This window comes from Egretta garzetta, unplaced genomic scaffold, assembly GCF_000687185.1.
Source record: "Egretta garzetta isolate BGI_Z169 unplaced genomic scaffold, ASM68718v1 scaffold161, whole genome shotgun sequence".
Taxonomy (NCBI): Eukaryota; Metazoa; Chordata; class Aves; order Pelecaniformes; family Ardeidae; genus Egretta; species Egretta garzetta.
The window spans coordinates 3454349-3481366 of NW_009258754.1; the positions used below are offsets into that span (position 1 = coordinate 3454349).

The 27018-nt window shown below is 37.2% G+C and overlaps 1 protein-coding gene across 1 annotated transcript in view; it reads right to left on the minus strand.

The window, feature by feature from the left end:
* Positions 1–27018, minus strand: part of CLSTN2 (calsyntenin 2) — a 220042-nt gene that overhangs the window by 53948 nt on the left and 139076 nt on the right. The window contains exons 4-7 of the mRNA XM_035888854.1: positions 20337–20486; positions 7446–7631; positions 3441–3689; positions 2730–2851 (exon numbers count right to left, since the gene is read on the minus strand). Of these exons, the coding sequence (XP_035744747.1) occupies positions 2730–2851; positions 3441–3689; positions 7446–7631; positions 20337–20486 (707 nt within the window). The remainder of the gene's footprint in view (positions 1–2729; positions 2852–3440; positions 3690–7445; positions 7632–20336; positions 20487–27018) is intronic.

The window sequence follows — 27018 nt, forward strand, 5'->3', positions numbered from 1 at the left end:
TTTTCAGAAGTGTCTAGAGCACTTAATCTACTTTGAAAATCTAGCCCTAGCTTCTTTTCATATTCAGATCCCGAGGAGTTTGTAGTGGGATGCTGACTTGCTTTTTGATGGGATTTTAAGATATCCTGTGCTTTCTAAGTTAGACCATTCTAGGTAGGTTGATAGAAGCTGGAATAATTTTACTGCTTTTAAGTGAAAATTTCTGACTGCCTTGTCTTCAAAGCCATGCAAGTTCCCTACTGGTCCATTATTCACATATGTTCTATTTTCAGTTTCTTTTAATTTACTCTACCATGTAGGCCAGATGGAGCATTGAAGAAGAGGTAAAGAAGTAATCTTTACCAGGTCCCTTTGTGACAAAACTTACGGTATCACCATGATGATATATATTAATAATCATGGAAGTCTGGTCACACAACCCATAACAAACTTTATTTATACTTTAATCTTACATTCTTTTTTCAGCTAGAAAGAGCAGTTGAAAATACACTGTGGAAATTAACTGACAGTAGCTGAATGAAAGGAAATGAATGATGTGACCTAAAACACGTTTTCTATCTCTTGCTTCTGTCACGTAGGAGCTTTCGATAGTTAGGAAGGCGCTCCCTTCCATGCCCAACTGCAGCTCAACTGTTCTGTAGTGCTACAATTTGGGAGCATATTTTAGATTAGACAAATGATTATTGGCAGGCAACGAAATATACAGTTTAGAACCAAACAGTAGAAATGAAAAGAGATAATGCGTCAAGCACTACTTTGCACTGCCTTTGCACCTTCTTGCTGAGGTGGCTTCAGCAAAATAACTTCTGACCAGAAACGTTAACTCAGAGTACAATCGATTGAATTTCAAAATATCTCCCAGGACTTATTCAGTCATCCCTAACTGAAATCTTTGGGTTCCTCTAGGATTTACACCACCAACAATGAGTTCCTGTCACCAGATATTTGGGATTCTACTTAAAGGACCAATGTCCTCTCAATAAGTGAAATTTGTGTTTAACTCTTGTAACTTAGCCGTGACAAAATACTGGAAAAATGTACCGTCAAAGATAATTTTCCTTTGACGGGGGATATATTTGATTGTGTGAAAGAACTTTTTCATCTCTATTGCCATCTACAATTACTTTATTCTTACTCTGCTTTCTGCACATTATTTCCATAATTTTTTTTTAAAAAAAGGAAAAAATGGCATAAACTGGAAAATACAGGAATGCTAATATTTTTTTCTGATTTTTTTTTCTTATATCGCAAAAAAGACAGTGTATCCTGAATCGCTGGTTTTTTCATATCAAGAAAATTTTTGTGTGTGATCAGCCTTGCACTGGAATTTGATTAGCATTGATGAGCAACACATACTTTTTACATTTGTATTTTGACAGTGTTATTTCCTTGCAGAAAGTGCTGCTCAGCTCAGAAATCTATTTCTGGCTCGTCTGTTGATTTGGGAAATCTGTATGATTTTGAGGGTGCATTGTTTGAAAACAACACGCTAAGAGTGTGTGCATCTCTCTAGTGAAGTACAAGTGGTGTTTTTTCTCTAACAAGGGATAAAGAATACCTTGGGCAAAACTTCAGATTTTGTCTGAAATTAATAAGCCTATGGGATTTGCACCAGCAGACAACTTCTCACATCTTCAGCTGATATTGAAGTAGATATCTGGTGACAGGGACTCATTGTAAGGATATGGAAGGGAAGCTGATTGCATTCAACTTTCAAAGTCAAAATACTTTACACAACCTTTGTATTATCATTAATTTAGATGCTTAGTATAAGTTCAGGAATACAAATCCATCTTCAGCACTCAGAACAGCGTTATCTGAGGTGACATCAGCCACTTGTCACGTTCAGTATGATTTAATGTAAATTTACCCCTTTCCAGACACTGTAAGATTTCACATCAAGCACAGCAGAAATGGATTCCAAACTGGTTAATGGAAATGAAAAGCAAGTGCTATGGTCATCACATGGGTTCTTACCACATGCATCTGATAATCACAACAAAGATCACCTTTTTATATGCATTTTGAAGGTGAATTAGGAAAGTAACCATTCCTGTATCTACATCTTCAATATCACAGTTTTGACTCAAAGACATGAAGAAACTTGCTTTGAGAAAATACTACTTTGCTGAAGTCTGTATTCTTTCATCGAAATAATCGTTATCCTACTTAGAATTAATAAATCTATGAAAGGCAACTCTTACCTCTTTAAAAATAATTTCCTTGGGATATACTCTTCATAATAAGGAGAAATTACATACAGCACAGCAGATGAAAGGAAAAGTCTACAGATTAGATTTACAATATATTACAAACGCCTTTCTGTGTGTCAGCATACTCTTTATTGAAAAGGTTTCCATCACTTCCATTGTGCTTCCATCCAGATCCAATCTACTTCCAAGCAGACTTTTTTTAAACGATAAATGGAAAAATTTTAGGCAACTATATGCAAAATGTCATGTCTCTATCCATTGCCAAATGATATAAACATCTACTTACTTTTTAAAATAACTCAATTAAAAAAACCTACTGTATTAAATGACTCAACCAAGTTAACTATCCCTTTTTATGTGGTCCCAATTAGACTCATAACAGTTACAAGTTGCATCATAATTGCAATAGACTTCCGATTTCCCAATGCAGTTATGCTAGGATTTGGGTTGCTCTCTATAATTTCTAAAGGTGATGAAGAGAAGGATGGGTAACAAAAAAGAGAAAACCACAGGTACCTGATCCAGTTTCCAGTGGAACTCTGCAGGACGAAAGGTGTCAGCCTGATCAAAGTCTTTGCGCAACAGAAACACTAATCGGCAGTTGTGCACGTACAGGGCATAGTGATGTCGGTTCATCTCTGAAAGGAGGGACCAATAAGATCAGTGATCTGAACTATCATCAACACTTTTGCTTAGGTGAATGTGTTTGAAAGTAATATACACCCGAAAACCAAAAACCAACCAAATAAAAAACCCCGAAAGAATTACCTTTTCTTAATATCATGGATCATTACTGTTCTCAGGGAACTCACATATGGTAAACGTCTTCCTGAATTATGCCGTATTAGTTTTGGTTTTGGAAGCAGTATGGCCAAATTAATAAATAAAATCCAAATCAATATTTAATCTAACTCGTTTCGATGAAGAATTAGAACTGTTTTTCCCAATCTAAGTAATAAAAAAAATTAAACCTAATTTAATTATTTTATCAACCAATTCCTATAAATTCCTAGAGATGCATTCACAGAGATTATCCAAGATAAGAACCAGTGCTTGAAACTTATGTAGATACCAGTCCCCTCAATAAGCTACTAAGTCAGCAGTTCTTAGAGTGGCACCACCCCAGCCCAGTAACTTTTTTTTTTGCAGACCAAATTAACTGAGGAGAGATGGTATACTATCTTTATTACACCCTTTGCCAAACATTTTTTCAATACATAGACCCACCTGTCTTGTCAGAGTTGCAGAGAATAGTCTCTTTCTCAGCTCTTAACCCTGGACTAGGTCCATGTTTCATCCACAGAGTGATGGTGAATTGATCAGTTAAATTCTTTGGGACTATTCCATCTGGGATTTTGGCTCCTTGCTTTCCATCAAATTTAAAAATCATGTCATTGTTATCCATGAGAAGCCCAGCTGTCCAGTTAGTTGTTGCACTGGGAGATGGTAACAGGTCAATGGCACCGGAGGAAGCTCCTGCAAATGATATATAATGAATAACATGATTGGAAACTAATGAAAATGCTGTGAAGATTAATTGAATATAAGCCAGGGGTCTGATTCACACTCCTTAGGTTATTTTTAATACCCAAACGATCCTACTAGCTTCACTGTTAAATCACATACACATTATATAATACTGACCATACTTAAGCCAGTAAGAGTTCTCTGGATTAAATGTATTGCACAGAGAACTACAGAAAATATTTTAAGGTTATCTTTCTTGAAACTTCTCATTATTTTCCAAAATTCATTAATGACAATTCTTCAGTTATTTCAAGAACTGCTAAGACTAAAACCAAATTCTCTACATCCAGCTGGGAAGCTTTACATCTTCCCTCCCTGACACCAAGGAGATGTATGGTATGTGGGGATGGTGTGTTGCAAAATACAGTACAGCGGGGATGAATGTAGGACAAGTGTCCTAATATCCAGTAGATAGCCACAGCTATTCACAATAATGTTGGTATTGATGTCCATACATACAGAGTATTCACCCTAAAATGGATAATATCACTTTAATGATGGCTTCTGGCAGATACATGATGGTTCTAACTCCACGTGTTCTTGTCTAATGACAGATCTAAGACTTTTAAGCGGTACTCACAGTTCAGATTAGCCTCCCTCCCCCAACCCAAAAGTAAATTATTAGCAAAGTGGTCCCCAGCTACACAGTATGTATTTGTTAGAATTAACTGGGGGGAGGGGGGGGGCGGAACCAACAAAAATGGAAAACACTCTGGTCCCAAGATCTGATGAAATAGCACAATTCTTTACAGCTCTGTGTTTTCTTACAGCTTAACAATTGTCAGACACTTTCAAAAACATGTAATGAGCTACCCAGAGCCTTTACTTAGCTGGTAAAAGATAGCATTTTAGCAGAAAGAGGGCTTGCCATAGTAAAAAGCACAAACAATCTTTGCATTCTTATTGATACTTTGTCAAGTAAGAATACGGTGAACAAACCACAACTGAACAAATGAGGTTATTTTTAAGTGATAATAAAATCAAACCTAACACCGACATGTTTAGAATTTGAGCACAAAGTGTATTTCTTTTACAAATTCTGATTCTGGATAATACACAGCACTGAATTGCTTAATACACAGATTTATTTTTTTTTTAATTCAAGCCACTAAAAAATAAAATTACTTGCACAGGCCACAAGTGAAACCATAATTTTCTCAATCATTTCCTTTTGTGTATTATTTTCTATTTTATCTAGATTTAGAGGGAAAAATGACAGCACCAGAGTCATTTCCACCATATACTGGGCTGCTTAACTATTTTTTTTTAGTGAGATTTATTCTGGACATATTTCTGCAGTCCAAATTGTGTCTTTTACACATTCTTTATTTTTTACTATTGTCAGATGACAAGGTGAAAAAATGTTTACTAAAATGTTTTGAGGCACAACACTAATAACTCCTTGACTTTAAAATGACCCAAGCGTAATTTAATCATTTAAACGGCCCACCTTGATTGTCAAAGTGAGTACAAATCACTGCGTTATTGAAAGGCAGACTTAAAGCATCACTCGTATAGAAAATGAATTTTAATGCACTGTCCTTAGCATCTGAATTCTCCAGATTTCCAACAGATAAATGAAGAAATGAGCACAGGATTTATAAACTAGGTCCTTAATTAGAGAGAGATAATCTTGCATTTTATATGGCACAGGTGAAGATTTTTATGTGATCGCTCAGTTCTTCACTCTCTGCAATCGCACAGTGCTGTACTGGTAGAAAAAAATTCAGGGTTTTCTTCCTTATCAAGGAATTTATTCATCCAACCATTAGATACAATTAAGGTCATTACTGGGAGAAAACTGATTTCCAGAAATTATTTAACCTGCTTTCATAAGCGTTCTCTCTACATTAAGGATGGTAAGAAATACTAAATACCAAAGTGTAAGCTAGTCTGAATGCAATTCTGATAAAAAGTTCATCTTCATTTACAACCTTTTGATCAAACTCCTGTAACAAATTTCTACCCTACCTGTTCTTCTCTATGAAGATATGAAAACCTTGGGAAAAAAATTATTCTTTCACAGTGAGATTTTTTTCCCAAGATTTACATATGCTTTTTAAATTCTATCTACTTTCTCAGGTGCTTTACTTTCTGTTCCTTCATGGATGTGCTGAGTAAAAACTGGAAGTTCAGCAGTAACGTCAGACAGTACATCTGTCCACCTCTTCAAAGGCTGCCTGCAACTACTGTAATGGCACTGACAGACCTGCTGAAATTGTTTTGATCATTCTGCTTTTCACCAGATTAGGCCTGCACATGGTGCAAACAATGAATTAAGATTGAACCAGTATTAGGAATGCTCCAGTTTATTCAGGAGAAAAAGACCTGAAATTCTTTTTTCTACTGATGAAGTGCCAGCAGGTAAGGTAGTCAAGCCACTCTGTGAACTGAACCCCTTGGACTTTGCACAACCTTCCTCAACTAAGGAATTTCACACCAGCAGAAGGTACCTACTTTCAGTCCTAAGCTTAAAATGAGAATATTGTCAGACATAGTTGCTACTAGTGTTTTATGCAAATGTAATCAGTTTTCAGGTTGAAAATACCAGATTTTATGAGAATGCTACTATTCCCACTCACCTTTAGCTCACTTTCCCAATCTCCACAAGTAGTTGGTAACCGTAACTGCAAACAATTTTCCCCTGGGAATTGGCTCTCCATTTTTAATAATTTAGTAATATGGGCTGAAAATTTTCATTTGCAAAATTATTTCTTAAAGGTTAGTGTATTGATCTTAACATATCTGCAACACTGTTGTGAGGTTATCAGAGCAAATGTAAGCCATACAGCAGAGTACCACAAACCAAAATCCATGCATTTAAATGGAAAAAAAAAAAAGTATGTTTGCTACCATAGCTCAGACAGAAGCCAGGTAAAGAGACATTTTGGAGAAGATGAGAATCGATGTTCCACACCCTCAGGGCTTCAGAAGAGGACTCTAAGAAGACAGGATTTTAGAGGGGGAGGAGAGACAGCAGATCTTGAAAGGCAAAAGGTAAATGGCTTAATGTGTGGCCACTGCTTTGCTATACACATAATCTTAAGGTCAGGAAAATACAGCAGTGTCCTCAAGTATTTAATTCACCTTTCAAAATTAATTTGTATCTTCTAGACCAAGTTACCAAAAGGCAGGAAAAAGGAAGAAAATAATTAGGAAACTGTTCTCCACCAGGATACTTCTTTTATAAAATTAATTTTTCTTAGATAATTTTGCTCAAATGATTGCCCTAAATGTTCCTTTACTTTTTATTTGGTTTTACCCTGGCACAGTACTTAGCAGCAGAACAGAAAGCTGAGTCAGGAAGACTGAAACACAAGATGGAGATTTAATTCTCATAAAATCCTACAGTCTTCCTATGATGGCAAATCTATACCTGAAATCTCACTACACTGTCACACTAATATTAGTAGCAGAAGGAAGAAAGAGTGAGAAAGAGATGGAATGAGGAAAGAAAGAAAATAGAGAAGGGGAGCAGTAGATAAAAAAAATTAAAGCAAAGCAGGTGAAAAGTATGAAAAAGAGTAAAAACAAATGGAAGAGTGGAGCACCAGTCAAATATCACTGCTCCCTTCATTTTCATTGCTACAATCCAAAGTGAACCAGCTGAGCTGAATTCATGTATTGTATGCTTACAGGTCACAAGGATGGTGCTTTATCTGGAAAAAATATTATTATTATACCAACTGAAAGCCATATCCGTACCACATAATTTCTGCAGAGATTTTTCTGAGTACGTTTCACGATCACAGCCCTTTCCAATGTAATTGGTCTGTAATTCAATGGTGGTATGTATTGAGGAAACTGGTCCATCACATGTTTCTAGATGGATGCTGGGAAACAAAGGTATGCTGCCAGAACCAGGCTTGTATTCAATCCGTTTGTTCCAGTCTGGAAAAAAACAACAACAAAAAGATACAGGAGTGATTACAAAAGGGAATGGAGTTATACAATTTAAAATGACATAGTGATCTCAAAGGTCACTAAGACAAAAATAAAAGTTTTTGAACTTGGCATCAATAAGTTACTGTCCTAAAAAACCTGGGTTTTACCTCTCTTTGCAAAAGAATGTCAGGGTCAATTAAGTAATACTACCACTGCTAGAGTCACACAAGCATGGGGTACATGCAGATCTTGACAAGAAGTGCTCACTGGTGTCAGTCTGGATCTCTGATGTCCATGTCCCTGTGACAGACTACAAGCTAGCTCTACAGGGATAAGGCTGTCAGCTGCACTGAATTTGGTCAGATTTCATAGTTTTGTGATACAGAACAGTACCTTCAAGGACCAGAAATCTCACCGGATGTGACCAAAAGCTAATATAACACATCTGTAGTGCCACTTCTCATCTTCCAATGTCTTACTATTTTTGTGAAGTATTAATGACAGAAAGTTACAGCTGAAAGGACTACTCAGGCTTTCAGCCATATCTGACTAATCTGTGGTTTTGCTTATGCAGATATCTCACAGCCCACAATATTGAAACTATCGCTTGCCTTAGGCAGCCGCCTGGACATGCCATACATACCACTATGCTTCTCAAATGGAAGCATTTAATTTTTAAACCCAATTAATTATGATGTTTGCAATCTGCTTCAGAGAAAACCCAAACAAGCAGCATTTAATAAAAAACATGTATTTCAGCTATCTTTAGAGTTCATATTTTCATAGAATCATAGAATGGTTTGGGTTGAAAGGGACCTTCACAGATTGCTTAGTCCAACCCCCCTGCCATAGGCAGGGGTATCTTTCACTAAACCAGGTTGCTCAAAGCCCCATCCAATCTGACCTTGAAGACTTCCAGTGATGGGACATCCATACCTTCTCTGGGCAACCTGTTCCAGCATATCACCATCCTTACGCTAAAGAATTTCCTCCTTATACCCAATCTAAATCTACCCTCTTTCAGTTTAAAACTTACCTCTTGTCCTGTCACTACAGGCCTCACTAAAAAGTTTCTCTCTGTCTTTCCTATAAGCCCACTTTAAGTACTGAAAGGCCACAGTAAGGTCTCCCTGGAACCTTCTCTTCTCCAGACTAAATAACCCCAACTCTCTCAGCCTTTCTTCATAGAAGAGATGTTCCAAGCCCTTTGGCCATTTTCGTGGCCCTCCTCTGGACCTGCTCTAACAGGTTCATATCTTTTTCATACATTTTAGCCAACTCCAGCCAAGTTACCACACAATATAAATAAGAATGCCAAGTTAATACAGAGATGCAAATAGTTAATTATTTTGAAGTCACAAACCCATTCAACTCTGCTACCTCATGTGTACACCTGTGTGTCTGTAGAAGTTGTCAAAAGAAGTACTTTTGCATACACAGCTGAAGTATCGCTGACTTTTTTTAGTCCTAGGTAAAAGGGGACTCCATAAATGGAAAAATTCTAGGTCTTGGCATTCAATGAAATCTCTTAAAGCAAATGGACAGCAGCATTATTTCTAAATATCAGTGGAAAGAAAAGTAATAATATACGAATATGTGCATTTAGTAGGTGAAGGAGTTTGGTGTTTTTCAACAAGCATCATTTTCAGAAAGCTTGAAAAAGGGTTCTCTCTCCCACTATCTTAAACTGGATTAAAAATTTACAAGGAAAACTGAAGCAAATATTTTGCAACATAGAGCAATCATTAGTCCAGAATCCAGACAAAGGAGATAGGATGCTGGCAGTCACTGGCCTGCATTTCAAAATTCTCATATTTTCTTCATGGCTTTTAATCCAAATGGTAATCATGTAGCATTCTGTTCTCCAGAGGAAGCTGAGACTTCATGGAACATTCTGAAAGTGTGTTTCGTATCTATTTTTACTAAAATCTTTAGGAATTGTATGTCAACTAACTAAAAGACAACTACAACTACTTTACTGCCTGTGCACTCATCAGCTGAGTTGCTATTTTAGTAGTAATTTTCATGTAATAATATTCAGCCCATTCATTCCATATTTAGTTAGATTTGATCTGCAGTATTGCATAATTTGTCTGCAATTGTCAACTTAAACAGTTCCCTTAGAATTTCAAGTATCGTATAAGGTACATCATTACAATAACAGATTTCTGTTCCCTATCCATTCCACAAAGTCAAGATTAATATTTTTTTCCAATCAAACAAGAGCAGCAAATTCTTTCAGATACTTAAGGTAAAAATAAAATAATTTCCTATTTTGCATACATGCAAGCGATATATGAATTACTGATCTTTATAGTCTCTTATTCACCAGTTAAATATTATATTCCTCTACCCAAAAGGAAAAATCTGATGTTTCTGAAAGGAGTCTCAGATGTATCTGAAACATTTCTGACTATCTCAGCAGCTTTCAGGTCTCAGCCACATTTTCATTTCTCAGCTATAACAAATCAACTGGCACTCATGCAAAATATTCATTAGTGTATGTGAGATGTGACCGAATTATTAACTGTAACGTATCTGCAATTGTTCACTCATCTCCAGTTATATGAAGAATGTCTTATAAAAACCCACTACTCACAAGGAAGAATAATGGAAGACCTCTGTTTCTGCCACATGACTGTCCCTTGGCTCGGAAGAGGAGGTGTTTCATTTCACTGTATTACCTTTTAACTCAGCAAAAATGGTAGTTTGCACCCAGAGATCATAAACCCTGAATGCTCTAAATCACCTACATTTATCTCAGCTCTAAATTGTAAAACATCAACTAGACAGTGTCTTTGTACCTTGGTCTCCTGCAGCACCGCAGACCCATCCTCATCCTAAATCCCACTAGCACTTCTTTCACTCAGTGCAGATTTAGGTAGCCCGCCCAGGAGTCCCTCTCCGTGCAGAAGGCATTCCCAGGCAGGCATGAGGCAATACTGAAGTATGTTACAATCCTGTGACAGCAGGACAGTCCTTAAAGGTAGCAATAGCTCTGATACAAATCAACTGGCTTGTTTATATAGCACCTGCACCACAGCATTTCAGCATCCCAGAGGCATTGCAGCTGAGGCCAGCACCTCTGTATCTCACCATCAGTAAAGTTAGTAATGTTGGAAAGTGCACAGACTTAGAACAAGCAACAAGAAGTGGTGGCAGTGTGAAGAGCTTATTGTGTGAAAAATCCACGTCTCACATTTAATTTTGAATGTGGTGAAGATCATTATTTTTCTTTCTCTCATAATAACATCCTGTATTGGACACATTCAAAAGATCAGCACCTTTCCCACAGGAATGTGGTAGCACTTTTTCGATTCCTCTAGAACCGACTCAGGGGACAAGTCTTATGTAACCTGAGTTTACAGAAGCCTCTGAATTTCAGATATTTAAAAACTGTATCTTAAAATGTGACTCATGTCTATGGTTATGCAAACAGTCAAAAGATATATAATCCCATCTGAAATGGTAGGTTGCAGTAGATTAGCTAAACTCAACCAACATGGTTCCTTCTTTGACCCAAACTGTCATGCGACACCTCCACATTACAGTGCAAACTTGGAAAGGCAAGCACTGTCTCCCCAGTAGCAGGGGGAGTCTAATCCCGTGGGAAAAGCCTGAGTAAAACTAGCCCTGTTTAGTACTGCAGAAGACAACCTTTGTCTGGATTTTTTAATTCAACAGATTTTTGCTTGACACTTGTGGTATAAAGCTGTTCCAGACAATATAAAACAGCCCCAGCTGGATTATACCTACAACACAACAACATCAGAGTGTAAACATCACAGTGTCAAGTTTGTGGTTCAGATTTCATCAATTATAAAACCAACTATGTAAACTTGGATCTCAACCTCTGAGATACTCAAACTATTCCAAGATCAAAATGGACCAAACTTCAGTGACAGTTTGAGCCTTTAAAAGTAAATCCCAATGCACTAAATAAACTTTCCTTTTGATAGCAGGATAATATAATGACTTTCCTTAATCTCTACACTTAACAGTTTTGTACATGACCCTCTTTCCTTGTGATCCATGTATTATATTTTAATTCATTTCTAATGCTTGATGACACTAAGAATGATTTAATCTCATTTTTTCTTGAAGGAGTATGGCACGCACATGTGCAGAGAAGGTATGACCTGATTCATGTCTCCTCCTACATAGCCATGCATATGGCCATGAACTTTGATTCCACCTCATGACAATAAAAATGACGGCAAGGTAATTAAAGACAATTGCAGCACAACTCCTACTATGCCAGTGAAATGCAAAACTTTCCTTATGTTGGACTGAAGATGTGCATCCTGCCAGATAAATGTAAGATAAAATTTCTGTAGTGCTATTAGTGAGTCTCTGCGACATCTCTACAGAATTGCTGGAACATAAGGTTCCCAGAGAAATGTAATTGGTAGATCTGTTTCTTCTACAGTATCTTCACACCTGTCCTATCTCTGTAGCCTGGGTACTTGGCTAAAGGTTATTCTGCTGGTTTTGGTTTTTTTTTTTGTTTTATTTATACACTTCACAGCTTTGCTGAAGTTCCTTTTTTATTAAACACTTTCCTCTGTTAGTTTGAAAACCTGAAACAATCTAGATGTAAGATAATCAGTACACACAAAGCATTTCAAACAAGATCAGAAATGTCTCTGTAGTTTTGCCAAAAGTACATTTATTTTCATGACTTATGAAACTCCCTGTACCTTAAAGGCAGCAGCCAGGCAGCTCTTGATGCTGTACAATGATGTTTGGAAGAGCAGTGCACTGTCCTCACAAAACTACAATTTTGTTTCAACACCATGAATTTACCAGAAACTGCACATGTAGCCAGAATACCATAAACTGCAGCCACCTCAATAAATACCTGCTGTACAGTTAGGCATTCTACATGCAAAAGACCAATGGCCATAAATAAGACATTTCTAAAATGTATATGCTTCGGTACTTGAATTTCTACACTGAACTAAAGATAAAGGATTTTTAGCAAAACAGAGGGTAACAGTTCCTGCATATTTTCTCTTGGGCAGCATTCTCCTTCTATTTATGAACTTATGAATTGTGCCAATCCACAAAGCAATCACCTTACCTGTTCTGCTCCTGTTTCCTGATTAACCCTCCTCAAAACTTCTGCAAAAGTAAGGCTTTGCAACAGATCTTTCAAGAAATTCTGAATGCTGTTTCTTGACACAGATTATAGGTGAACAAAATTGAGTTAGAATCATTATTTTAATTTTAAAGTATAGCATTAATATTAAAATGGATCATCTGCTATGCCTTGTCACCTCAGGAGGAAAGTTAGAAAGAAGACTGGTAGTGCATGTATGCCTGGCCCTTTCTTAAATACCTTTGTTTTTATGAAGATCCTGAACTACTTAAAATAACCAGGTATGTTCAGGTTGTCTAAGCAGTTTCCCATTCGTTAAATTTATCATTTTAGAAAGGAGTGAATTTTGCAGGATGTCCCCTACTGACTAATCGGCCACAAATGAGCTAGGAAGCATCAGCAGAATGCTACTCCCAGGATCCAGCAATGTGTACTGCTTAGAACATAATTTTCTGAAAACAATTTGTCAAGTTTTAAAGGGTCAGGCAGTCACCACTGAAAGAAAAAAATGCCTTTTCTCTTGGAAACCAAGTATGGAGCTTTACAAAGGTTGCCACAACTCCTACCACTGCTAGCAGACATGTATTATGCTAGGGAAGTCTAGCAGAAATTATGCCAAAAATGAAACAAGACTTAAGTGTCAGCTGGGATCACGCTTCCTGAGTGTGTTTCATTAAACACATAAATACCATTTAAGATAATTTTTATTAAAGGATATTTCCCCCATTTTTAAATTAACATATGTATGTATATAGTATACATATGTACATATATATGAATACATATATACATACACATATATATATGCATGTATACATAAAATATGAATGTTTTAAACAACATTGTAAAATAATCATTAAAGTTCTGGGGGTTTTTTTAAGGGAGAAAAGATAATTTCACAACCAGCACCACTAGTCATATAACAAAATAATTTTAAAAATGTAATAAACATTTCAAGCTTTGACAGCTAATCTACAAGATAGTAACATACACACATACAAATTTAAGCATGTTAAGTATGATGAGCAATTTGTTAAGGACATGGTAATCAGAAAGTCTGACTTGGTTAAAATCTCTCTGTAGCAAAGAGAGGACTCAAACTAACTCCCAAAGTCCTGCTAAAGCACCATGGTTTGCTAAGAGATTTGAATGCAGATCTCATAAGCATAAAGAAATCTTCATATACAGCTTTTCTTTCTGCAACATGCTGATAGTTTGAAAAACAAAAAAAGAGAGAGACAGAAATTTGGACTACTGCAGTGTAGTGGTAAAGCCTGCTGTTGCAAGAGTTGGTGAACTATAGTGGAACAGCAGTTGTGCCTGAACTAGCGATGCTGAATACTCCATTGAGTGATAAAACCCCAAGCCCTAATGGTGCCTAATTATACAAAATAAACATATAAGAATCTAAAAAATAGGAAATAACAGCATAGTTTAAACTATTATTTGTGGTGAGATCGGATTTGAATAATAATAGGTATTTCCTGCAGCAAACTGGATGTCACGGCCCTGAGTGCACTCATAAATGCTAATGACCACCATAAGTCTCACCTGGGGCCTCCATTTGCACTTGCACCCATGGGCCAGGAGCTCTGTTTAAGCTCAGCCCCAGCACTTCAGTCCTGGCCTGACCTATGAAGCTGTAGGGGTGTTGGTCTCTAGACTCAGCCACAGCTCTGGCCATATGGTCCTTTTATCCAGAAATCAACCCATTAACTGGCTTTCTGGCTCGACAGCCTGGCCTCATCACTATGGTCCTGCCCAGTGTCCTGATTCTAACTCTCATCTATGGACTGCATTCCTGGGACCTGCCTCCTCACCATGAACACGCCTCAGAACCTGGGCTCTTGGCTGAACCTGGCCCCCATCTCTGGGTCTGTCCTGCTCACCTCAGTTGGGTGAGGCGTTGGCCCTTGGCGAAGAAGGCTCTGCCAGCTCAGTTATTACAATTGGCTCCTGGCTTGCCTCTGTTTAGGGAGCAGCCCTGTTCTTGATGCTCCTTGACACCAGGTTTAAATGTCCTTAGAGACTTCTAATGTTTTCAGAAGGACAAACTACCCCCAAAAGATGTCATTATGGGAAGAGGCAGCTTCCTAGTTATCCTGGAGAACAAGGGCTGTGACCAGGCTGTGACCTGGTATTCCAAGGGATTTCTGTAATGAGAAGTATGCAAAGAGCTTCTCAAATTCCAAAAGACAGACCCTGAAACACTACATGGACTACTTATTGAAATAATTGAATTGAAGATGTCAAAACTTGTGTGGGAAGTCTGCAATTTTTAAGCCCATGGTGCAAGAATATGTAAAAGTCTTTACATACAGAAGAAAAAAAAAAATCATAAGGAAAAGCTTCAAACCTAACTGGATATCCTGTAGTGCTTTAACTTCTGAGCAGAGGAAACGTTAATGGAACCACCAGCTGTCAGCTACATCTCAATGGTAAGAAATTTCTCAATGAAATTATAATTGTCCCAATGTAGCTCATGGAGATCTTGCAGTGAAAATTAAAAAAAAGGAAAGATTTTTTTTGTAGCTGTAAATGCAGAAAGGTGAACAAACGGGCAAACTTCCACAGAGTCATATAGAAATAATCTAGTTAAATAGGTCTAAAATGAATGGTTTCTTGCATCAGTTAAGACAGAAAAGACAGGCTTTAGTATTTCAATTCTAACATATATACAGAACTGCCTAAAAAGAGAGCAATAATGGGTTACTCGGAAAATTTAAAGTTCATGGTACACAGGGAAGTAACTAGTAAAGGTCCCTGTGAATCTGCCTTGGGATTGTTATTTGAGATTTCCCATTAATGGTCTTGGCACAAAACCAGGACTGTGTTAATTACTTCTGCTAGCGACAAAACTGGAAGGCAATTCTACATTGGAAGTCAATACAGAAAGAGGATATCCCAAGCACAGAATAAGATGACCTTGAGAACTGGCGTTATAGAAATATTGCTTCACAGTAACGATACAAAGTGCTAGTTCACGCTCAGGAACTTCAGCAAACTTGTGAGTCATGACTGAAAAATGACACATGGAAAAAGAGCTGATTGCATTAAGTCAGTAACAGCATGTCCATGAGCCATCAGTCTGCTATAGCCAGGCAAAAGAAAGGTAGTGTTGGAATATATAAAGCACTGTGTTTTCAGTAAGAGACTAAGGTAAAAAGAAACGTGTCAAAACACCTTATCTGGAGTGTTCAGGAAAGATGTATTTAGCTGTAAGACATACACAGAATTTGCTGAGAAAAGGAGAGCATATCTTAAAAACTGGATTGAAACAGGTATGGCTGCTTTCTCTAAGTAATGTCTGGTAGTCAAACAAAAGAAAAAATGATGCTGATATAAGTACATAAACAAATATGAACTTATGTAAACTTTGAGCTCAAAAATCAAATGTACTCAGAAGTTCAATTAATTTTCAAATGTCTGAAATGTGTATTTAAAGACTGGGTATTCTACTAAAACAGTGCCATTCAAGTTAATAGCTGAATGTAAGCATTTTGTTACGATAACCTTGTTTTAAGGATGTATGACTAATGCATGCACAGCAGCTCCAAGACTAGATTGGCATAAATGCTCCCTGCTTTGCAATAAATTTCATTTCTAAAAATATGGCTAAATATCTTTATAGCTAAGACAACACAAGCGGTGCATTTTACACTGCTAGGTGTGCGCACCAGAAGAATAGGAATTGATTTATATTTATTGCAGAAATATTTTGGCCTTTAAAATTGCTCCTGAAGACTAGGAATATTACTCTCATAAGAGAGGTTTCTGTACTTGACCACCCTCCTCCAAATAACCAATTGCTTTAGTAATCATATTGCTCCTTGTTAAAAGCACTGACAGCTCAAAAGCCAATACAGCTTTGGTTTTCCTCTGTAATTGGATTTTACTAGAAAGCCCACATGAATAGCATTCTAAAATCACTCAGCATCTACTGCAAATACGTAGTGTGTTGACTCTGAAGTGATCTAAGATCACTCTGCTACTAAAAGAGAAGGTCCTGCCCTTCTCTGAACAAAACAAACATTATATTTCAGCAGGCAAAGTGAGCTGATATGACCTGTACATGGCCTCTGAATGACTACTCAACATCAGAATAGTAAGAACGTGCCTTTTGGTGGTAGCAAAACCCTAGGTCACCTTAGTGAGCCCTACATGCCTTAAAAAAAAAGTAACATACAATATCTTTGATACTTAACTACCCTTATTAATTATTTTTATAGTCTATTAGGTAAATTAACAAAGAGAAACTTTTATTTCAAAACTATTTTTAAGTAAACACTAAGTGGAAAGTAAGTGAATATTTAAGGAACTTTTTTTTTTTTTTAAGATGAATTTTTAAGGAATTTCTACTTTATATTGTTACCTCAGGTAATCAGGTTAAGTGTGTACATGGGTTCATGGGACTTCCAGATAAGTGTAGGATATCTTTTCAAATTAGTAAAACACTTCAGGCTGGATGCTGTGAAATCCTGTTTTCTAATCAGAGTCCTAATCTTCTCTTAAATTGAAGGTTAGTGAGCATTGCTTATGCAAGGGCCATATTAAATTTGGCAGAAAAAAAATTTAAGTCCTCCTTGGCCACAGGAGACAATGTGACTTTTAATTGTTGGACTGTTGTCTTTGCTACATACCTATCTCCCCAAGAAACACATTCAACCTTCCCCGTTTGTTTCAGAAAAGGCCGAGTCCTCTGATACTTTCTTGGGGTATTCGGCTGATTGGTTTAGAGGAGCTTTTTTGGTTTATGCTCTAATAACTGCTTCTTGTCTGAAATCAGTTACATTTTAGGGAACAATCTGACTTTTGGTTTAATTGTCAATAGACCTCTAGTGGTCTCAAAACATATTTTAAGTTTTTGGGAACATGATTCTGCCCTTCATTTTTGGAGGCTAAACTCATCTTTATTTTCTCCCCATGTAGTACATTATTCACCAGAGAGCTTGGTATAGGAATAATTGTTTTCAACTTTCTGCTATCTTGCATCTTTCAGCACATTGTTCTATATTTTATTTCTATTTGTTATCCCACTAGGGGGGACAGTAACTTCTTCAGTTTTATGAAGACTGTTCCTAAAAGTAGCAGAAATGAGAAAAGACAATATTATGGTACCATAAATGAGCTACAGGAAACATGGTCTAGATTACAAGTTTTTGACTGTTTCTTATGTGATCTCATGTTTTTTAATGAAAATACTATCTGGATATTAATTATTGTGTTGCCAGAGGTCTGTCTACCCTGCTTTGAATAAGGCAGAAGTAACTTTACAGAAATCAGCATCTGTGATACTGTAGTGAAAAGTACCACAATGGAAGTGAATCTACAGGAAAAAAATGTAGTGTTGGCTGTGTCCATAGAACTGAAACAGAGGCAGAGCCCTGGAGGAATGGACAGAACCCAAATGAATGTGCTGAAGATAATAGTGTTTTTCTTAGTATGGAAAGCCTCTAATTATGTTTAAAAAAAAATACAAAAAATAGAATCATAGAATCATTTAGGTTGGAAAAGACCTTTAAGATCATCAAGTCCAACCATTAACCTAACCCTGCCATCCCACCACTAAACCATGTCCCTAAGCACCTCATCTATCCTTCTTTTAAATACCTCCAAGGATGGGGACTCTACCACCTCCCTGGGCAGCCCGTTCCAATGCTTAACAACCCTTTCAGTGAAAAAATTTTTTGCTAATGTCAAACCTAAACGTGCCCTGGCACAACTTGAGGCCATTTCCCCTCATCCTGTCGCCCGTTACCAGGGAGAAGAGACTGACCCCCACCTCACTACAACCTCTTCAGGTAGTTATAGAGGGCAATAAGCCCAAATTCAAGCATAATGTACGCCATCAAAGGATATCCTTTCCTATCTGAGATGCTTTAGACAAGCTGCTTTAAACTTATGTACTGCATCCTTTTTTAAGAGTTGTTGCTTTATATGTGCTGTTTTCTGTCTATTTTCTCACCATCACTCTAAAAATAACAAACTGGCAGCCTCTCATATTACATACCTAGCGTTAACCAAACCATCATCCACATATAGCTCTGGCTTCTAGAAGAGAAGAAAATAAATTCTGCATGCATAAAAGAAAAACAGGTGGATTCCAGCTTTTCATTAAAAACTTAATTACCTTGTAAACACTTCACACAATCTAAGATGAACAAAGCATTAAAAAAACCCAAACCAAACCCAATCCCAAACAAACCTTATTTGATGTTGTTTCTATTACGTTTATTGGCTACCTGGTGTCTATACCCATTTGATGAGACCAGCAATAACTACCTGTCCCGTAACTGATGCTTGAACTATGAAATGAGTATGACAATATTGGGCAATACAAACATTAGGAAGGTACCTCTGCAAAAATTATCCAATCAATAAAACACCTAAATGGAAATAATATGGAAACTAAAAAAAAAATATTAAAAAAATCAACAATTATGCCCATTTTAATAAAAATTCCAAGCTAGAATTTGGGAGTATTTAATTTAGTTGAGATGACGCCATAAAATGGAAACAGAACATTTCTACAGCATAAAGAGACCATATTGGTTTTATAGAATAAACCATGGAGTTTTGAACAATAAGATCAGTTAGAAAATGTGGAAATAGTTCACAGGTACTCTGGTTTTTTTTAAATAAAAATACTTGGGTGGGTGGGGAACATTGCTGACAAATTAAAATGTGGTTCTGGAATGGAATCGTGATATTGCACACTTATTTCACCACAAGGTCCTCTAGACCAGAGCTTCTCATTTGACAAAGAAAATTTTTTTTCCTTCTAAATGTCAGTCTGCAAATTTACCTTAATGTAAAACAGCCAAACTGATTTTTTTTCCTTCTCAATCATTCTCTTTAAAAATTACAATTATGAAGGTCAGGTTAGTCCTGAATGACATCTGCATAATGTGGTTACATCCAGTTAGTTTGTCCCTAATCCAGCCCTCTTTTTCATCTTAATTCCTTATAATTTGTGGCATATCTCTGTTCCTAGTACATTACCAGCTGGCTTTTTCCCCATTTTAGACAGACTAGACTGCAGATTCTTACAACCTTTTTAGAAAATAATTTCCTACTGAAATGTCTCAATATGAAGACAGTAATCAGGATAAAAAAAATGCCTTTCACTCCCACTGCCAGTTGAGTGTGCCTTGACTCATGCATGCATGCACATGAAAGCCAATTCTGTACCTGGAACAAGATAATCAGAACAACTCGGGCACACATGGGAAAAGTACCTTGTCATGGTGTCTTCAGAAGTTTTATTTAAAGGAGTAGTAGGAAAAAGGCAAATCAGAAGCACTTCTTTAACCTTTTAATATATTCAGACTGAATCATAAAATAGCTTATTAGAATAAAGATTTGTCTTTTTTCTTTATTTCTAACCTGTTCTTTGTTCTGTCTAGAGAAGACACATAGCAAATGTAAACAAATACAGGAGTATTATCCACTTTTTTAACAGGCTTGCAATGAAGTAAGCATAAGAAGTAGCAACAGTTTTCTATACCACTGCAATGAGCACCCTAGTTTCCTTACTGTGAGGTAGAGAGAAAACACCAAAGAAAAAAGATTTAAACAAAAAATAAAATATATAAGCTATTAAACCTTACCTTGCCAGCCTGGTTTGCACACTGGTTTGACATTAACTCGTACTAAGACATCTTCTGTTGCATGTTTTTGCCCACAGTCAAAAGCTGTTACCATTATCTCATACTGGTGCTGTTTATCATAGTTCAGTTTCTCAGTATTTCTGATGTTACCTGTAGATTCAATAAAAGATAACATTTAGAAATTACTTCTTGGCTACAGACTATAACATGTGGGTCCTGATTAAGTCCTTTGTGACCAGAAAGCTCTTTGAAGCACGCGGGACACCCACAGGCAGGACAGTAATGCAAAATGGGAAGTATTTTGTTTCAGTCCAGCAGAGAAATAAGTTCTTCGGCAAATATAAGATGCTAGAGATATAATATGGGCATGTCTATATTAGAAAACATCTGCTCAAGAACTTTCTTAAGACTGTAAGACTAAATAGCAGTTACATCTTGAAATGTCAAGTATGAGTAGGTACAACCTCATTTTCCACATCTTCCCAGAATACAGTGCTTTAACACGGCAGCCGCATTCCTGAGATCCACTGCTGAACGTCTCCCCAGCCTAGTATCTTCTTTTTTCCCTAAAGCTATTGCCCTTTAGGTGAGAGATATTTTTAGCCCTTTAACACCTTGCTCTGGGTTTTAAAAATAGGAACCTTCCCAGAATCACCTTCTACATTAGAGTGCTTAGCAGTATTTGATATGTACAGAGTTATCACATGCAAAATAAAACTAAAAAGAGATAATCGGCTGACCCTGACACATTATGAAGGTGACAAATTACCTGTTTTGGGAACAGAGACATTACAACTTTCACAAGGAAAGGGAAAGATCTTTCTCAGAGTACTTCCTGCAGGACTGGAAGATTACCGTGCAGAATGTATGTTTTCGTAACTAATGACTTCAGCATTTTAAATTCTGTCTATTTCCACTGAAATGCATTTCTTGCTCAAATTGAAACTTCAGACTTTTTAATATGTTTCACACTTTTGCTCAGGGCTGTTTGTTATAACATTCCTTTGAATGAGAATGTTTTTTCTGGAATTCAACAAAATTACTCTGAATCAATGCTACACATAACTGATTTCAAGCATGGATCTGCAAAATCAAGTTGTTTGGGCTAAATTTGCAACAGGGGGCCCCCAAATCCCGGAATTTAGTGAAATACAGTGACCTATTTCCCATAGGTACTGGTCAAAGTATCTGTTGTAAGGCATGCTGGCATTGTTTGGGGTTTTGGGTATGGGTTGTTTGCTGGTTTTCTCTTGGGTTCTTTTTTTTTTTTTTTTTTTTTTCATTCAAATGAATGAGGGACAGGCGAAAGCAGACAAATGAAACGTCTTAAATAAGTCTTTCACTAAACCTCCATTAGTTTGACAAGTAAAGACTTCTAGCAGGTGTGTGTCTCTGACGTACACTCCTTATCTTGGCAGAGCTCAACACTTTTCTGACTACTCCTCTATTAAAGCCAACTTTAGCAGTTCAGTTGAAACCAATGCAAAACTTTTCAGGTCAGGCCTGAAGGAAGGCTGCTTTTAGAATGATCACCGCCTTTTGATTCAGTATTTGTAGTTTAAATAGACCCTTACAGCTGCAGCTATAAATCAAGCCCAATACCCAATCTTCTGCTGACTTTGAGTCTTTACGCCTCCCTTTCTGAGCAGGGCACAGAGGGGGACAAGCCCTGTCATTATTTTGTGTCTCAAAGGGAGAAGCAGGATGACTGGCTGAAGGAAGGCTGATACGGAAACAGTACTGTGTCCTACAGCTACTTGGTTCCCTCTCAGGCACCTCACCTTGCCAGGCATTTTCAAGTCTGTAATGCAGATAGCTGTTCCCATCACAAAAGCAACTGCAATAACAATATCAACTACTTCTTTATTTTTGAGTTAGTAATTGGCAAACCACTTTAATCTACCCATTTTACTATCTTGAGTTGCTTGATTAGTACCTGCCTAAGATGATTCAATGAAAAACTGCCACCGTATACTTAATTATTCATTTAATATCTGTTCAATGGTTCTTTTCTTTCTGCATTATATTATTTCTGAAATTAATCTTTATACTTCCCTATTTGGTTCTACTTGGTATTATTTTAGTCCATGATCAGCAGATATAATTATCGAAACCCCGAAATTGTCTGAATCTACATTAGCAGACTGCTAGAATTTGTGTGGCACATTAACTGTCCTCTAAGATTTATAAATCATTACAACATATCTGCATTTCACTGAATCTTTCTTCCAATATTTGGACTACCAAGATTCTGGCTATTAGGTGTTATTTGGATGTCTCGCTGATGTTATCCAATAGTTTACTGATTTCCTAATTATTCTATTTCTCTGGTACTTCTGATGCTTTATGCTTCTTTGCTATTTTACAATTTAATCAATATCATTAAAAAACAGACACAGAAGGGAAGCATTATAAATACAGACTAATTAAAATTTTAGAGACAATAGACTGAGAATTTCTATTTACATCTCACCCATAAACAAGAAGGTAACCAGTAACATTAAAAAAAAATGTAATGGGAGAAGTAAGTACTTTTCTACGCAGTTCACAATTAGGCCATAAAAATAAGTTTTTTAACTCCTTCTAAATCTCTGCCTTTTCCTGGAAATACCCAGAGCTACAAGAGATTTAAAAACCAAAAACCAGATAATTGACAACAGAAACATAAAAATTGCTGCCTGACGGCCCACACATTTACACCTCTGTTCCTTCAGGGTCAGTTTTGGGGATAGTTTTTTACAGACTTCCCTCTTCTATGGCTGTCTTTCATCTTATTTTGGAGCAGCCACAAGAACGGGGAAATACTTGACTGATTTACTACGGCAATTCCCTCTTAGATTCCATACTTACTTCCTGTGTGTATAAGAAGTATAAAATTGAATCTCCTAACTCTTAAAAGAGATGAGGGCTAGTGTGGTTACATGAGTGGGCTCTGACTTCAGTCTGCTCCTATGAGTGGCAGCTCAACATTCCCAGCTGCCAAGAGCCACCAGGAGCTGTATTTGACCTTAAGTCAATTGAAGGATTAGAATTGCTTCTTGTCAAAAAGCACTTGTGCACTTTTCAATGATAATGGGAATAAATTGTGGCTTAATAAATGAATATCACATGCAAATGCTTAACTATAAAGTTTCACTGCATTTCTGACAAGCTTAAGTTTGCATAGCTCCTAGCACAGAACTCAGTGCTGCAAAGGATCACCTTGTGAGATCCTGTCCACATGTATTTTCTAAGATACGTAACTTGATAGAACCTGTAGTGACTGGACAGATAAGTCAGTAACTCATGTTCATATTGAACAAACTGTATTTGTGAAGTGCTTTCCAGTGGTGGGTGGCAAACATAGTCATCGCCATTTAAGAGATGAGAGTAGGTCAGAGCCATGAAAGAATTTGTATCTACATCTGAATTCTCTGATTGTCTGACCATGATCCCTGACACACAAAGGCAGAAAATGCACAAAAATTTTGTTCTGCTGGCATTACAATAGATCTGTGCATTACTGTTTAATTTTACTGTTACCTGAAAAAAGCTTACACAATATTGATATGCTAACTGACTTGATCATTGGGATTCTCTGCTAAGAAGACAACTGGAGTAAACTGCATGCAAGAATCTCTTAAAACATATTATACCTTATACCTTTAGTCCCAGTTCTTTGCATAACAAAGCATAAATTTGTCCTTTGCCTTTACATGATTGTATTTTATGACCAAGAGTTCATTACCTTCCAAGTTAGGCTCATCATATACAAGAGTCAATTTTATTAGTGTTGTGGTTTCATAACACAACATAATTTTATTCACAAAGAAAGTACATACCAAGGGTCAAAGTTGCCAAATGTAAATGGGAAGCCTTATATTAGGTGCCTAACTTACAAAGACCTACAAAAACTACGCCAGAGCTGAATGCTGCTTCCTGTGCCAGTGCTGGGTGCCTATCCACTTACGCCTCACAGTTTGGTGATGTGAAGTAGACTGGGCACTTCTACAGTCTGGACAGTTCTCTCTTCCTTTCTGCAAATGTTCCCCAACGCATAATGTAATTTTTCAAGACAACAAAACGCTCCCTGGATTGATCTAGATATGAGAAATAAGTTTTGCCTAAAAAGACAGTGACCTGCCAAAAGAAAAAAGCTGATGGAATAGCACACTCATCTTTCTAAAGGCCTGTGGTTTTGGTTAGTTTCACAGGTTGGTGGTGAAAAAAAATTCACAATCTGGGACTGATAATGGCATGTTTTCCACACACATCTTCTACTTTTGGAGCCCTCTGCAATATTTATATTTGATTCTAAGAATCTGGTTAAATACTCTTTCTGGGCAATAAAATTCCACACTTATGTTACAGAAAAGCAGAAAAAAAAGTCATAACTTGCAGAAGATACAAGAACCTAGATTTGTTTTTCACGATGTGTAAAAAAAACCTATAAAAAAATCCTTATCAGTACAGTATTAACTGACAGCCCCAGGCATCTCATATATCTATTTTAAGCATCCTATAGGTAACAAAAATAGGCACAATGCCAAAGAATTTGCACCAGAGGAAGTTTATATCAGCTGGCATAGAGAGGCATTCTCAGCAGTGAAACGTGGTAGAACTAAGCAACGTATTTCTGTCAACAAAATAAAAGTGCAATCATCTATTCTGACTCTGTCTCTAATCCCAGGGGGTTTAAGCAATTACTGTTATAAAAAAAAAAATTGCAAATTAGACTGCAATTACTGTTGATTGTGGCAGCACCGTTCTTTTAGTGAACAAATAGATCAAAAAATATTAATTGAATTCATGACCAAGAAACTGCCAGTATTACAACCTTATACCAATTATTCACTGCAGGCTTTAAAGTAATGTTTAAATCAATGATTTTCTCATTGCCTTTGCTGAAAAGCAGGGCCCAGGCACATGAGGACAAAGATGTAACCAAGGATTCCTGACACTTCACATGCTTTTGGTCATGCCTCCAACTGTCGGAACCCCATGATCACTCCCATCACGGTGTGATAAGAGCTGGAAAGGCATAAGCAATAGAGATGCCTGCTCTGCATCATGCTAATCTCAGTGTATTATTTATCCATGATATCTGTCACAAACCTGGTATGAAATTATGAAACCACCTGCGGCTCGTGTAAGTAACCAGTCCGATACTGGCAAGTCACGTGGAGCTCTGGAAAAATAATGGGTTCAAACAGAAACATGGAGAACTTCCTTTTATGACAACATGGGAAATCTCACAACCAGAAGAAAAATATATAGAGAGGAAAAGCTTCTAGATCTATTTCCAAATGCCCACTTCCCGTAAAAAAACCTTTGTGCAATTGCTCTGGCAAAAGATTACTGTGCCAGCTGACCTCATTTACTTAAACACAAACATACTCATTATGATTATACCTCCTATATAGTATATTTGCCTCCCAATGTATTATAACAAGATGGCTTTTTTCCCCCTATGTCATTTACAGTTTATTGATGCTAACAGGTTATAATCTTTTGATGCTCAGCTGTGAATTGTGCAAGAGCTGCACAAATAAAGATGAATAATTTTTGAATAGGGGAAAGCGTTTTTATAAAACATCCCAACAGGAAAATGAGTGCTTAGAGAAAAAAGTAGCTCCATGCATGCTTTTAATTTCCAATTTGGCCAAAAATCAGATTTAACTTCCAAAGAGTATCCTCCTCCTCCATACAACACAGATTAAATGCTTCTGTTAGGAAAGATAAGTAAAAGAAAAATTGCTGGGCATGCACACAGGGTGCTTGTTCTGGGGAAACAAGTTCTGTGAGCGCAGACATTTCCATTTTGAACTTCTGCACAAGTGCGCACACATGAATAGCAGTAACAAGGACTCTTATCTACGAAGTGATGACAATATGGGACTGCTTAAGTACAGTCAACTACTGTAGACAGAGCTACTGTTTTGTATTGTCTGAAGCAAGCAGAGAATAGGAGGGAGGATCTTCAGGACATGTTTAATGCAGCCCAGCGTTAAGTCCTGTGCTTTTGCCTGGTGAGAACTTGACTGGGAAAAGCAGGAAGCTGACAGATAGGGCTGCCAAGATCAAAAATTGCTGCGTATGAAAAACTTAATATAGTTTATTTTTTTCCTACAATATTATATACATTAGAAAACCAACTAAAATAAAAAATGTGTCCTGGTTTCGGCTGGGATAGAGTTATTTTTCTTCATAGTAGCTAGCATAGTGCTGTGTTTTGGATTTAGTACTACAAGAATGTTGATAACACACTGATGTTTTTAGTTGTTGCTAAGTGGTGCTCAGACTACTCAAGGACTTTTTGAGCTTCTCCTGCTCGGCCAGGTGCATAACAAGCTGGGAGGGAGCACAGCCATTACAGCTAACCCAAACTGACCAAAGAGCTATTCCATACCATATAACATCATGCTTGGGGGGGGTGGGGTTAGTCGGTTGGTTGTGGGGAGAGTGATTGCAGCTCGGCGAGTGATCGTGGCTTGGGAAGTGACCGCTGCTCGGGACGGGCTGGGCATTGGTTGGCGGGTGGTGAGCAATTGCATTGTGCATCATTCATTTTGTATATTCTGTATATTCTCTTACCATTCTCATTATTACTATTATTCTTCTTATCTCTTATTAAACTGTCTTTATCTCAGCCCACGGCTCTAACCTTTTTTTTTTCTCCCCGATTCTCTCCCCCATCCCACTG